Below are 13822 nucleotides of genomic sequence, written 5' to 3'. Positions count from 1 at the left end.
TGATTTGCAGAAGCCCTTATTTGGCTGATTTCAGTTCACTGAATGCAGTCACCACTTCCTCTTCCTGTAGGTAGACATCACCATGGCAACAGCCTACTTACCCCTCACTGTTCCTCAGAAACCAAAAATCCCATCAGAGCTGCAGGCACTGGTGTCTGTTAGCTCAGTCTGAGGGAAATGGTTTTGCTTTAGCAGTGACCCTCAGGCCAGGATCAGTCCCTTTTGTACCCCAGAATCTCTCTCTCCCTCTCACATACACAAACCATGCACCACTCCCCTGTCCCCCCCCAAACACACACACACTATCCGCAGCCAGGAGTGTACCCCTTGTGCAACGCTCCCAAGGCCAGAATCATTCCCAAATGTGCTGCGACCCCCAAGACACACCACCTCCTTCACTCCTAAAGGGTTCCCCCCCTCTAGGTTTCAAGGGCTCCCTCCCCTTTCCTTAGGGGCCCATCCCATCTGGCTCAGACTCTCATGTGGATGGAGATGGAAGAGGGCTGAGAGTAGATGAAATGCGAGGTCTGTGGGAACCTAACTGGCTTGTTGGCAGCAGGTGCTGAGGCATGTGTGACCTTCCCTTGGTCTTCCATAGCCCTGTACAAGGAACCCTTGGGAGGCTGTGTGGGGCAGGAGACTGAGCACTGGTTTATGGGATCAGGACATTAATGCAGAAGCCCCTATTCAATTTTTCAGCCATTTAACCTGCCACATCTCTGTTCACTCTAGGTAGATGCCAAAGGCCAGCGATGGGAGCAGCTGCTGCTCCAGGGACTGCAGAGTCACACCTGCCTTGTCCCCAGGAACTCTGCACATCTGAAGTCCTAAAGCTGCTTTTATTGATAAAGCCCAGGCGTCTTGGTGGTTCCCCCTTGCCCCTGCCAGACAGAGTGCTGCAGCTGGACTACCTCCTAGGAGTGGGAGTGATGGCACAAACTCCATCCACGCAGGGGGATGTCACTCACAACTAATGGTGCTGATCTCCTGGGCTCACAGTGGCTGAGGAGGCCCCGCTTGTCGTGCCCAGTCCCATAGGCTGGAGGACGCTTCCCAGCTCCCTCACTAGCCTGTCCTAGAGGTAATGAAACAACTAGAGGCAGTCTGGTGCCTGAGCTCGCTCTGACACTGGAGCTGGGGGTGGGGATGATGTATCACCATTCCCTGACACAGAGCTCTAGCTAAATACCACCTCTCTGTGTGACCTTCTCTCCCCTGCACCAATTGCCTCGCTTAGAGCCCCCGCAACAGGCTCTCTTTGAATCGGCACCCAAAGCTGCCAGAGTCGGTATCTATCTGCCCATCCATCACTTCTTTCTACAATGCTGCTTATAAAGTGTGACAGATATTGACCGACATGGGGACCAGAGCATATCTTATGTTGAAAGCACGAAAACTTCAAAAAAGAAAGACTTTCTATTGAGATGAGCCAGATGGTTTGAGCCATAGACTATTCATAGTCCTTTGAACCAATACTGATGATGTGTATTTAGGTATTCCTGTCTTATGGGGGTGGAGTGTTCCTGTGGAATCTGAAATCACTAGGGGCTGATAAATACAGAATCCCAAGGCTGGGCGTGCCAATACCCTGCTTCGGAAGCTTGGCCACCTGGGGCCAGGGGAATGTATAGGTTTTACCAGTTTCCAAGATGCTGGGAGGAAAAGATTTCTGGGATATAGAGGCTGAGCTTAACCAGACTCGGTGCCTTCTTTCTGGGCTAGAAAATGGACAGGACCTTTTGTCCAAGAGGGTCCCAAACCCTTGCTGCTGTGTTGGAAGGACTTTGGCCTTCCAGGGCCCAATAGGGTGGCTGGGTGACTTCTGGTATGTTTCATGTGTGTGTATATATGCCCATATTGTTTTTTTCTGCATGCTTTTGTCCTTTAATAAATGTGCTTGCTTAGGAAGAGCTGTCTGCTCATTTACAAAAACCCTGTCATTGTCCTTGGACAGAAGCCATAGAGCAGGGCTGGATGTTTGTTAGACCAGGGGACAATGGCAGTAAAGAACAGGGGGCTGTAGTCTAAAGCCCCCGACAGAAAGGAGAGGGATGCGGGTGTCTGACCAGAGACGTAACAGCTGAGGCCTGAGATTGGACAGGCATTCCTAGAGCAGACTACAGCAGGGCTCAAAGCTGCAGAAACCCTGACATTGTAACACAAAGAATCTGTTTTTCCTGTCCACGGCTTGTGTACTGGTGACCTCAACCCTGGCCACTAGCTAGCATCCCAGTTCAGACTCGCCACAGCCTCACCCCATAGACCAGCTGACTGGGTTTGCACAGCACACATGCAACTCACTTTGTCATTGTGACCTGCCAATCAATTATTTCGTTATGACAGTGACGCTGCAGCCACTGCAAACAAGTGCAGCCTATGCCTCCAGTGGAGCCTGCAAAGCACTGGGCTCAGCAGTGTTGCCTTATACACTGGGATTCCAGCTCAGATAACTGGAGTTCCACTTGCCACTGGAGACTGGGGGAAATTGACCCCTGGGCTGAGCTGATATGGCATAAAGATTACAGCCCACTACCCACAAGGCAATGGCCTCTGTGAGCGAGCCAAGCAGATGCCACTAACGGGGACAAGGACCCAGTCAAAGACACAGCAGAGAGACTGACCTTCCTACCTGCCAGAGCTGACGTGTGTGTATAACAGCATGGCGAACACCTCCACAAAGCATAACCCTTACTTGCTGACATTCAGCAGACATGGCCAGCTGCCAATAGACATGAACCAGGGTCCGGGGCCCCAGAATGGGTCCATGAGCCTGAGGTTGGACTGTAACCACTAACATGGGCCAAACCTGAGACTGTCCAGAATCAGGGCCTGCAGCAGAGCCAGTCTCTGAGCTACCTAATGAATGCAGGCACCTGTAGTAGGCTGCCTGTTTGGCTACACTTCCTGATGGGTAGGAAGAGTCAGCAGACTAGCTCTTCCACCCAGCAGCGGCACTAATTTAGCAGCTGCTCAGTGCAGTCACCCACGACTGCATTAAGTCCTGCACCTGCCAGTTTCCAGCCCTCCTCCTATCTTGCTTTGCTACAGGTATCCCAGTTCTGACCCTCTGCTCCAGTTCCTGACTTTTGTCTTCAGCTCTGACCCTTGGCTCTGGCATCTGGTTGCTGACTTCTACTCCAACCACTAGGCATGGCCATTCACATTCCGACAGGTTGGGCAGCCCTAAAACCACAAACCGTCAGGGTACTAGAGCCCATATGGCAAGCATGGATCCTAAAAAGGCCTATATCTCTCTGATGAAGATAGTGGGACCCCACAGACCTTGCAGGCCCAACTTGCCACTCTGCAGAATGCAGCCCTACAAGCTCAAGCCACACTGCCTTCAGCTCTGACCCCCTGCTCCCATGAGCCCAAGATCCCCCTGCCTGACAAGTCCAATGGCGATTGTGACTAATTTCTTGTGTCCCTAAATCTGTGTTGGCTCCTCTTTCTGCTACACTCACAGTCGTATCCCACTAACCACGTCTGGGTGGGATTGATTCTGAACCTGCTTCGTGGGGAGGCCCTGGCTTGGGCCTCTCTGCTCCTGGAAAAATCAAACCCACTCCTTGGTCATTTTGAGGAATTCATTCAAGCTATGGCGATGATCTTTGATTACTCGAGTTGCAAGTGTACTGCCGAAGCTGCGTGTCCGGTGTTGCAGGGCTGCTGGCCAGTTGCTAAATATGCAGCGGAGTTCCAGTGCTTGGCAGTAGATGCTGAGTGGAACAAGGCCACCCAGTATTGGGATATATAGTAGTATATGTTGTAATATACCATCGGCCATTTGGGCCTAGCTTAAATGCTATGTGCTTGACATGAATACGTAAGTTATGTCTTGACAACTGAAGCGAGGATTTAAGGTTATGAGAGGTCAAGGATTGTCTGTGCAAAACAACTTTGTCATGTTCATTGGAGGAAATGGAATGTCTTGGATTATGACGGCCTCCCCAGGAACTGTTTTCCTGGAGTTATAGGTGAAAGGCTTAGCAAAGGGACAAAGAGCTAAGGATGCGATGGACTGGTCTATAAATAGTTGCCTGACATATCTGAAATTTGGAGTCAGAAGTTGATCCAGATCCCTGATAAAGAAGAGGTGTGCACTGTGGGGCTCCCAACACCTTATGATTGGAGCAGACCTTGACTGGCCATCGGGACTTTGTTCTAATCTTCGGACTCTGGTGTAGTATGAAAGGGGTGCGAATATGGAGTGACTGGGGTTTATACTGTAATCAGTAAAAGTATTTAGAATATTATATACCAACACTGTGTCTGGTATCTGCCTGCTTCCCTATCCCATAGAGAGGACTCCATCAGAGCCTAACACCAGTAATATAATTTTTGGGGTCAGCCTAAACAATGATATTAGAAATTAACTGGTATGGGTGGAATCCCATCTGGCCTGGATGTCTTTGTTAACCCTATGCATCAAGATCAATGTCGGCCTGACCAAATGACTCCAAGGGAAAAAAAAACTGTTCTCCTGGCTGGGTTGATGCCATTCCCAGACATCTACACCAATGCTTGTCCACTTATACCCTGGTGATGGCCAATCACCATCCAACACATCTCCAACTCCCTGTCTGGCTCAGCACCCTGCAATGCCTGACACCAACCTAGAGGCACTGACCCTAACCCTAATACTAACCCTCAGGCAATTTCATGGATCTAGAGTTCACCCACCCACATCATGTTCCCCCACCCCCAGCACAAGAAGCCCCTTGATTTAGTGAAGTCCATTGACTGGTCACTTCTTTCATCAGGACCAGAAATCTACCAGACAATTACCTTAGAGATAACTACCCTTCAAGGCCACCAAGAAATTATTCAGTCTGGGCTAATTCATCAGTTGTTCTTGGCATTCCCGGCTCATTACCCATGACCAGAACATCCTCTGGTGGTCAGGCATGATACATTTTGACTCCCCATTTTGCTGATAGTCCTGTTTCCCAAGAGCTGACCCAGGACCAGCAACCCTTTGCAGCTTACTTGGTCTTCCAAATAATTCAGAGATGTGAAGAGAAGATTCAAACGTAACCCCAGAAACCCCTACATTATCCCGCCCCAACAGCTCCAGGAATTCCTGTTAAATATCAACACTGTGCCAACAAAAAGAAAACTAACACTCTTCCACTCCATCACAGCTGTGAATGCCCTTTGGACCTCCAGTTGGGCACAGAAGCTCCCTTCGGGCACATTTACTCCCTCTCCAAACGAGAACTACTGGCATTCTGGAGGTATCTCAAGAACAACCTATAGAAAGAGTTCATTGGCCCCTCTATATCCCCCACAGGGCCCCAATCTTCTTCATGGCAAAGAAAGAGGGATCCCTTTTGGCCTTGTATGGAATACCAAGCTCTGAACAAGAGTACAATTCAAAATCGGTACCTCTTATTGTTTATTCATAAGCTGTTCCAAAAACTCTGATCTGCTAAGGTCTTCACAAAATTGGACCTCCATGAAGCTTATAACCTGGAGGAAATCTAGGAAGGAAATGAATGGAAGACCACCTTCTGGACCAGATATGGCTACTTCAAGTAGTTGGTCATGTCATTTGGATTGTGCAACACCTTGGTGACCGTCCAACATTTCATAAATGACATCTTTAGGGACATGCTGGACCAATTTGTCATCATTTTCCTGGCCTACATACACATTTTCTCCAAAATTCAGGACCTCCACAATCATCCCATATGCACTATCTTAGAGAGAGTCTACCATAACCACTTCCTCACAAAGTTCAAGCAATAAGAGTTCAATAAGGACACAGTGGAATTCTTGGAATACATGATCTCACCTAAGGAATTCACCATGGACCCATGTAAGGTAGTAGCAGTATCCAACTGGGCTGCACCCAGGCATATATACTGGGTGCAGTGATTCCTGGAGTTTGCCAATTTCTACATGCAATTTATTAAAGCATTCTTTAGCCTGGTTGCACCGATAATGGCATTCCCGTAAAAGGGGAATTGGTTGGCCTGCTCCTTGCAGGCTCAGTCAGCCTTTGATAAATTTTATCTAGGTGTAACCCTCAGGAAAATTTTCTAAAGATGACTTAACTATAAAAGTGAGAGGCAAAACCACTCCAAGTTATTTCTCTCCTTATCCATCTCTCTCACTTTGTCACCGAAGAAAACCAAGAAACAGCCACTGGACTTTAGGAGCAGATCCTCACCTGAAACTTGGTCAGTCCTGTTCTGGGAGTATGTGGTAAGAATTTTATCTTGAAATAAGTTTAGTTTGTTAAGTCTAAGTACCAGGAAGCATTTTACCTTTATTTTTCTTGTGACCGTTTCTGACTTTAATGCCTTATACTTTTACTCACTTAAAATCTATTTTTTAGTTAAATAAAGTTGTTTTATTCTTTAATCAAAACTAATCCAGTGTCGTGAACTGTGTGGGTAATTCCATTTGGGGTAGCCGACTGTTGTATATTAATCCCTTTAAAAGGGCAACAGACCTAATCTATCTGCACTGTCCAGGAGAGGGATGGAGAGTATAGGACACATGTTTTGGGGGGAGAAAATCTGGGACTGGACTGTGTTGGGCTCACCCTACAAGTAGTAAACAAGTCTGCTGGAAGCCAGAGTTGCTGCTGGGGTCAGAGTTGCTGGACTAGTGCTGTGGTAATACACAGACACTCATGGTGTGACCTGCATGCTGGCAGGCTGTTTGCGAGTGGTCTGAGGGGAGCTACAGCAGCAAGTCACTGAGAGGCACCCAAAGGTATAGGGCAGGAGGAACAACACCTCACTGGTCTAGATTGCACCTTTGAATGTAACACTCACTAAACCATTTTGCCAAAGGTGCAAGTTTATCTCAACATGCAGGCCCACAACCAACTGCACTCCTGTGCTTTTTATCCTCAGACGCTAACACTGGTTGAAAAAAAATACTATATTTGGTACAATGAGTTACTGGCTATCAACGCAGCTTTTAAGGAGTGACTCGGTCTCCTAGAAGGGGCTGATTCCCAGTCCAAGTCCTGATGGACCACAACTGGAATATCTATGGACTGCTAGACACTTTAACTAATGCCAGATCCACTGATCTCTCTTCTTTGCTCATTTCAATTTTGTAGTAACCTATTGCCCAGGGATGAGAAACAGGAAGGCAAGATGAATATCTTGTGTTGGCAAAGAGCCCTTCGTCACTGTGTTCAAGGTGTCCAGCTTTGCCAATAAGATCATTGAAAGCAATCTGCTGTCTTCCATCTGCTCCCTGCTTCTCAGTGGCCTGTTTGCAACCCAGATCCACCAGACCCTGAATGATGCGACTACCCAACCCAACTCTGAGTTCCTCCTCTATTGCAAGAATTATGTTTATGTTTATGTTCCAGAGGGAAAACCTAGGCTTCACGTATTGAAGCTATGCCATGATCCGCTGCTTATAGGCCATTTTGGCCAATTCGAGACCTGGAATCTGGTCTTAAGGAGCTTCTGGTGGCCAGGCCTACATCAAAGATTATATAAGGTCCTGCAACCTCTGCACCCTTACTAAAAACCCATGATCAAAACCTGTAGGTCTCCTCCAGGCTCTACCCATGCCCACACAACCTTGGTCCACTATATCAATGCACCGCATTGTAGAGCTGCCATGCTCCCATGACACGCAGTAATCTTGAGTGATGTCAGTCTCCTCACAGAGATGGCACACTTCATCCTGTGCTTACTGTTCTACCGCATAGGAGACAGCTTCCTGGAAAATGTCTTTCATTATCGTGGTTTACCAACAGGCATTGTATCAGCCTATGGACCCGAGTTCATCTCCTGTTTCTCTCAGAAATTTCCTCAGACTCCTTAGCATCGACTCCCTTACCTCATCCGCCCATCATACACAGTGTAATGGGCAAGCAGAGAGTCAGTCAAACCTTGGAGCAGTATCTTCACTGTTTTCTGAATTACCACCAGTATGACTGCCTCTGTCTGCTGTGCTACACCAAATTCTCCTATAACAATACAATCCACGCCTCGATCCAACATACCCCATTCTTTGGGAACTATGCCTCTCACCCCTACTTCTGCCCAGACTTACCCGTGCGTTTCCCAGTACCAGCCACTGTGGGTTTAGCCTCCCACCTATTGTACCAGGAGCTCAAGGAATCCTTTCAGTCCTTCAAAGCAACCTACAAACGCCACATGGACCAAGATCGTCAGGCTGCCCCTAATCTGTCCATGGGAGACAAGGTGTTGCACTCTGCCCAGAACCTTAAAATTCAGCCATCTATCTGCCAAACTAGACTACCACTCTACAGTGGGAACCTACACCCAAGCCCCTCAAACCTGCCATCACCACCCATAGTGGTCTGCAGACAGGTGGCATGCTTGGTTCACCAAATCCTCACCTTTCAGTGAGTTAGGGAAAGGCTTCAAAACCAGGTGGACTGGGAGGGCTACAGGGAACAAATGGTCTTTGGACCTGGTAGAGAACATCCATGGCCCAACCATACTGCATGTTCTATCAGAAGCACTCAGAGAAACCGGGTAGAGAGCCCCTTCCCTTTGCCCCTTCCTTTCTCCCCCTACTTTGCCTGACTAGTGGAAGGATGAGTGCCACTCCAAAACAAGAACTCAGAATTAGCTATGGACCACCTGGGAGGGTCTGAAGGTTGGTGTTTGTGCACAGACTTGTGGCTGTGACCTGGGATGCCCCTCCTCAGCCCTGGGAATTTCCCATCTGACACACCTGGCTCTGGAGACTGGACCAAATGGGTCCCTGGACTGAGCTGATCTAGGTGCTAGCAGACAGCCTGGATAACAGCTAAAAAGGGGAGACTTACTTGATGTGCTCGGCCCGTCCGGAGCCCTCAATGGTTTTGGCTCCCCATCTCTGGTCCCTTTCTGAGATGTCGTTCTGCAAAACAAAACCAAGCCCCGTGAGATGAGCCCACAGGGCTGCTGAGGAGAACAGTGCTGAGTGCAGGGAACCACTCCTCTGCTGCCTGCAGACTGGAATAGGACCAGGTGTTTTACTAGTCAGGGCTGAAAACAGCGAAGGACACAGCACTTTGGTGGCCCTGGAAGCTGGTGCCCTGGATGACTGCCCTGCTCGCCTGCCCCTAGAACTGGCCAAAAAACTCAGCACAGAGATCCCCATTACCTCACACCCACATCAGTGGGCCAAGACCCCTCAGGCACAGGAGTCATCATTATCATGCACGCACCTGTGAATGGACCAAGACCCACCCGTGACACAGGAACACCATTACTGCGCATGCACCTGTGGATGGACCAAGACCCGCCCGTGGCACAGAGTCACCATTACTGTGCACGCACCCTATGGATGGACCAAGACCTGCCCGTGGCACAGAGTCATCTTTACTGCGCACGGATCCATGAATGGATCAAGCCTTGCCCCTGGCACAGGGTCACCATTACTGCGCATGCACCCATGGATGGAGCAAGACCTGCCCGTGGCATAGGGGTTACCATTACTACACGTGCACCTATTGACAAGCTTTGAGCCTGGCACATGGGGTCACCTTACCACACCCATGCACGTCAATGGACTGAGATCCCGGCATGATATTACCCCACAGCTGGGGAGGCTCCAGCTAAAGGAAGAAGCTGTCTCTCCAAGAAAATTTCTTTCAGCTCAGTGGCACCTTGTGCTTTTCAGAATATTTCAGTATGACTGCAGGGCTGTCTGCATTCAGAAACCCCCCTTAGAAATTCCACCCTGAAGAGACATGTGGCTTCCCCAGGCAGATGAGTGCATGGACTATATGTGATGAAAAGTTTCCTGCTGAACTTTTTCCCACAAGGAAATGCTGATTAGTTGAATTGATACATTTTGCTGGACTGTGTCGATTCTAATTAAATTTCATTTTGCATAAAAATCAAAACAAAATGTTTCAATAAAGTCAAAATTTTCCATTTAGACCTTATTGGAATGGAATATTTTAATTTTCAGTTTAGGAATTTTATATTATAAATTATCATATACAATATAAATATTAAATATAATGTGTGATTGTTTTGTTTTACTATCAAATAAAAATATAATAATGTCTAAATAGAAACAAAATATTTTGATTGAGCCCCCTAAATCAAATTCCTTTTTCCCTAAAATTTCATTTCTCAGGAAATTTCACAATTTTGGCTTTCCATTCTTATTGGCAACCATTTTCTTTTAACATCGATATTCTCATAAGCTGAAAATTCTGGTTCCTGACCAGCTCTAGCTTTGATGCTGCCCTAGCCCAGGCTTGCAGCACATATGGCCTCCAGCTCCAGGGATCTGTCACCAGAAAGGTTGTTTGGGCCGGAATCTGTACTGTGACACCTGCCCATGAAGTTGGTGGGATCCTTGGCAGAGATGCCAGGCAGGTTTCATCCACTGAACCAGAACTTTGCAGAGGCAACAGCAATGGGGTACTGCACCATCAGAGTCACTGTGCCACAGGGTGAGCAACCAACAGGGTCACAGGATGCCCAGCAATGTTACTTGACCACGGTTATTTGTGATAACAACCCATATGCAGCTTGCTTACATCTGGATGTATTGTGAGCAACTGCAGCAGAAAGCTGAGGGTGATGCAGTGTCTCTTCTTGTGCCACAGTGGAAGAGGGGAGAGGACTGGTATCTGCAGTTTGCAAAGTGGAACACCCTCCCCACACTGCTGTTTACTTGCAGCCACAACTGAAAAATCAGCTGCTTGTCATTTTTACTCTTGCAGTATGTTTTGCACCAGTGACAAACACATGCTAATGTACAAATACAAAGAAATTAATGCAAAGATTCCTGCATGCCAGTGTCCTAGGTTAGATGGATCACTCTGATTTTGTTTTTTGTAGAGACTCAAACAACACATTGATGGAGACCAGTGAAAGTGTGAATGCATCTCTGCATGTATAGAAACCCATTCTCTGGAGGGGCAGTTGCTATTTGGGGACACAGATTATTATAGAGGAGATGCATCACTCTCTCAAGTTACTTGAGTTGAGATGAGTTTTTTTGTTGTTTCCCTTAATCGAAAATAAAGTCACCCAGACTAAGAATATGGCTGCTCTTTTCGACTAGAAAACATATCAACCCCCAGCACTGCACTACTCTACTGCCTAGAAATACCTTAAATGCTACACAAGCCTGACCATCCACAGCATCTCCTAGTCAAACTCTGGTCTCCCTCACAGCTCTGCTGATGACCCTTAACCCCAACCTACAGCACTCTGTTATTCCAGTCCTGCCCTCAGAACAGTTCTACTGCAGACCCCTGTTATGTCAGTCTCACACCTCTGCTGAGCAGAGACTGCCAATTGTTATTATATGTATTAGGGTAGCTCCTAGAGGTCCTAGCTGAGAATGGGGCCCTGTTGTGGGGCCCTGATCTGCTTACAGTCTGCACCCAAAAGCTTACAGTCTAAAGAGACATGAAACAAAAATGCTAGGAAGGGAATCAGAGACACTGAGAGGAAATGACTCGCCCAAGGATGCACAGCAAGTCATGGCAGAACTGGGAAGAACACCCAAGGTCATCCAGTTCTCAGCCAGGTGCTCCAGCCACTAGACCAGACTGATAGATCCAGCAACAAACATCCCCAAGGAGCAGAATGAGCTCTCTATGCCCATCTCTTTCATGGGACCTATTCAGGGCTCAAGTCCCAACTCTCAGCTCTGAGTCCCCATGACTGACACAGTCCAGCAACATGAGTGAAACTCACCACAAAATCAGGATCGGTGTCCCAGTCATCTCCTTGGGACTCCTCCTTCACAGCCACATTGTGCCCTACAGCTGCCTTCCACATCTGCACAGGGTGAGAGCACAGTGTTAGAGACAGGAGGTGGGGTTGGGACGAGCCTATAGCCTCCTCCCGTCCACAGTGTAAAGTGCAAAATGACAAGGCTCATAGGTTCATAGAGTCTAAGGTCAGAAGGGACCACTGTGTTCATTTAGCCTGACCATTTATTTATGCTCATATTTCCCCAACATAATTCCTACAGTAGATCTTTTAGAAAAAACATCCAATTTTGATTTACAAATTTCCAGTGGTAGAGACTTCACCATGAGCCTGGTAAGTTGTTCCGATGGTTGATCACTCTACTGGTACAAATTCATGCCTTATTCCCAGTTTGAATTTGTCTAATTTCAGCTGCCAGCCATTGGATTGTGTTACATCTTTGTACGCTGGCTGGAAGAGTGCTCTATTAATTACAGCTGAAACCTTGACTGGGGTGGGGGGAACAACTTCCCTAGGCAGCACAGCAGCATGAAAGCCAGCAAACAGAGCTGATAACAATGTGGGGCTGAGTGGAGATCTGTTGGAGGATAAGTTCGCAGATGACATTAAACTGAGGGGAGAGGTAGATAAGCTGGAGGGGAGGGATGAGGTCCAGAGTGATCTAGACAAATTGGAGGATTGGGCCAAAAGAAATCTGATGAGGTTCAACAAGAACAAGTGCAGAGTCCTTAACTTAGGAAGGAAGAATTACATGCTGGGGACCAACTGGCTAAGCAGCAGTTCTACAGAAAAAGACCTGGGGATTATAGAGGATGAAAAGTTGGATATGAGTCAGCAGTGTGCCATTGTTGCCAAGAAGGCTAATGGCATATTGGGCTGCATTAGTAGGAGCATTGCCAGCAGATCGAGGGAAGTGATTATTCCTTTCTAGCTGGCATTGGTGAGCCCACATCTGTAGTACTGCATCCAGTGTTGGGCCCCCACTACAGAAAGGATGTGGACAAATTGGAGTCTAGCGGAGGGCAGCGAAAATTATCAAGGGGCTGGGACACATGACTTACGAGGAAAGGTGGAGGGAACTGGGATTGTTTAGGAGAGAAGAGTGAGGGGGGATTTGATAGCACCCTTCAACTACCTGAAGGGGGTTCCAAAGAGGATGGAGCTTGGTTGTTCTCAGTGCTGGCAGATGACAGAACAAGGAGTAATGGTCTCAAGTTGCAGTGGGGGAGGTTTAGGTTGGAGATTAGGAAAAACTTTTTCACTAGGAGGGTGGTGAAACACTGGAATGGGTTTCCTAGGGAGGTGGTGGAATCTCCATCCTTAGAGGTTTTTAAGGCCCAGCTTTACAAAGCTCTGGCTGGGATGATTTAGTTGGGGAGGAGGAGCAGGAGATTGGACTAGATATCTCATGAGGTCTCTTCCAACCCTAATCTTCTATGATTCTATGACGGAAGAGAAAGTCTGAGGTTTGGAGATGCAGCTAGAAACTATGGTTCAGTTTAGAAGGGGATTTAAGCAGTTGATAGAGGGAAGGTTGAGAAGAGGGAGAAGGAAAACTAAAGACTTACAGATACATGCTTGACAAGAGTACTATGAGGATGGACATCTGGATGAAGAAAGTGTCCCATGGAAGACTGTGACTATGAGAACCAGGTAGAGGAACAGACCAGCTAGTGAAGAAGAAACAGAGCTGAGGAACAGTTTCACTGAGTTGGAAAATGAAGGGGAGAGGCAGGCAGGGGCGGCTCTAGGCATTTTGCCGCCCCAAGCACGGCAGTCAGGCTGCCTTCAGCGGGTTGCCTGCAGGAGATCCCCGGTGCTGCGAATTCGGTGGCAGCCTGCAGGAGGTCCACCGAAGCCGTGGGACCAGTGGACCCTCCGCAGGCATGCCACCGAAGGCAACCTGCCTGCCACCCTCATGGCGACTCGCAGAGCGCCCCCCGTGGCTTGCCGCCCCAGGCATGCGCTTAGCGTGCTGATGCCTGCAGCCGCCCCTGAAGGCAGGCAGTAACAGAAGATGGAAGAGCAAGGAAGAAGAGAAGAGAAGTTAGTCTTAGAAGATGATAAGAAGAGATAATGCAGATAGCCAGCATTTGGAGCCCCAAGAGGTTAGAAGATGACTTTCAGGATATTGCAAATGA

The 13822-nt window shown here is 48.0% G+C and overlaps 1 protein-coding gene across 2 annotated transcripts in view; it reads right to left on the bottom strand.

Moving 5' to 3' along the window:
• HCLS1 (hematopoietic cell-specific Lyn substrate 1) overlaps positions 1 to 13822 on the bottom strand; it is a 58074-nt gene that overhangs the window by 37585 nt on the left and 6667 nt on the right. For both annotated transcript variants that reach the window (XM_032803431.2, XM_032803432.2), the window contains exons 2-3: positions 11664 to 11747; positions 8780 to 8853 (exon numbers count right to left, since the gene is read on the bottom strand). In XM_032803431.2, the coding sequence (XP_032659322.1) occupies positions 8780 to 8853; positions 11664 to 11747 (158 nt within the window). The remainder of the gene's footprint in view (positions 1 to 8779; positions 8854 to 11663; positions 11748 to 13822) is intronic.

This window comes from Chelonoidis abingdonii, chromosome 1, assembly GCF_003597395.2.
Source record: "Chelonoidis abingdonii isolate Lonesome George chromosome 1, CheloAbing_2.0, whole genome shotgun sequence".
Classification (NCBI taxonomy): domain Eukaryota; kingdom Metazoa; phylum Chordata; order Testudines; family Testudinidae; genus Chelonoidis; species Chelonoidis abingdonii.
Note: the sequence above shows the minus strand (reverse complement) of the source record. Positions and strands in the feature narration are given on the sequence as shown.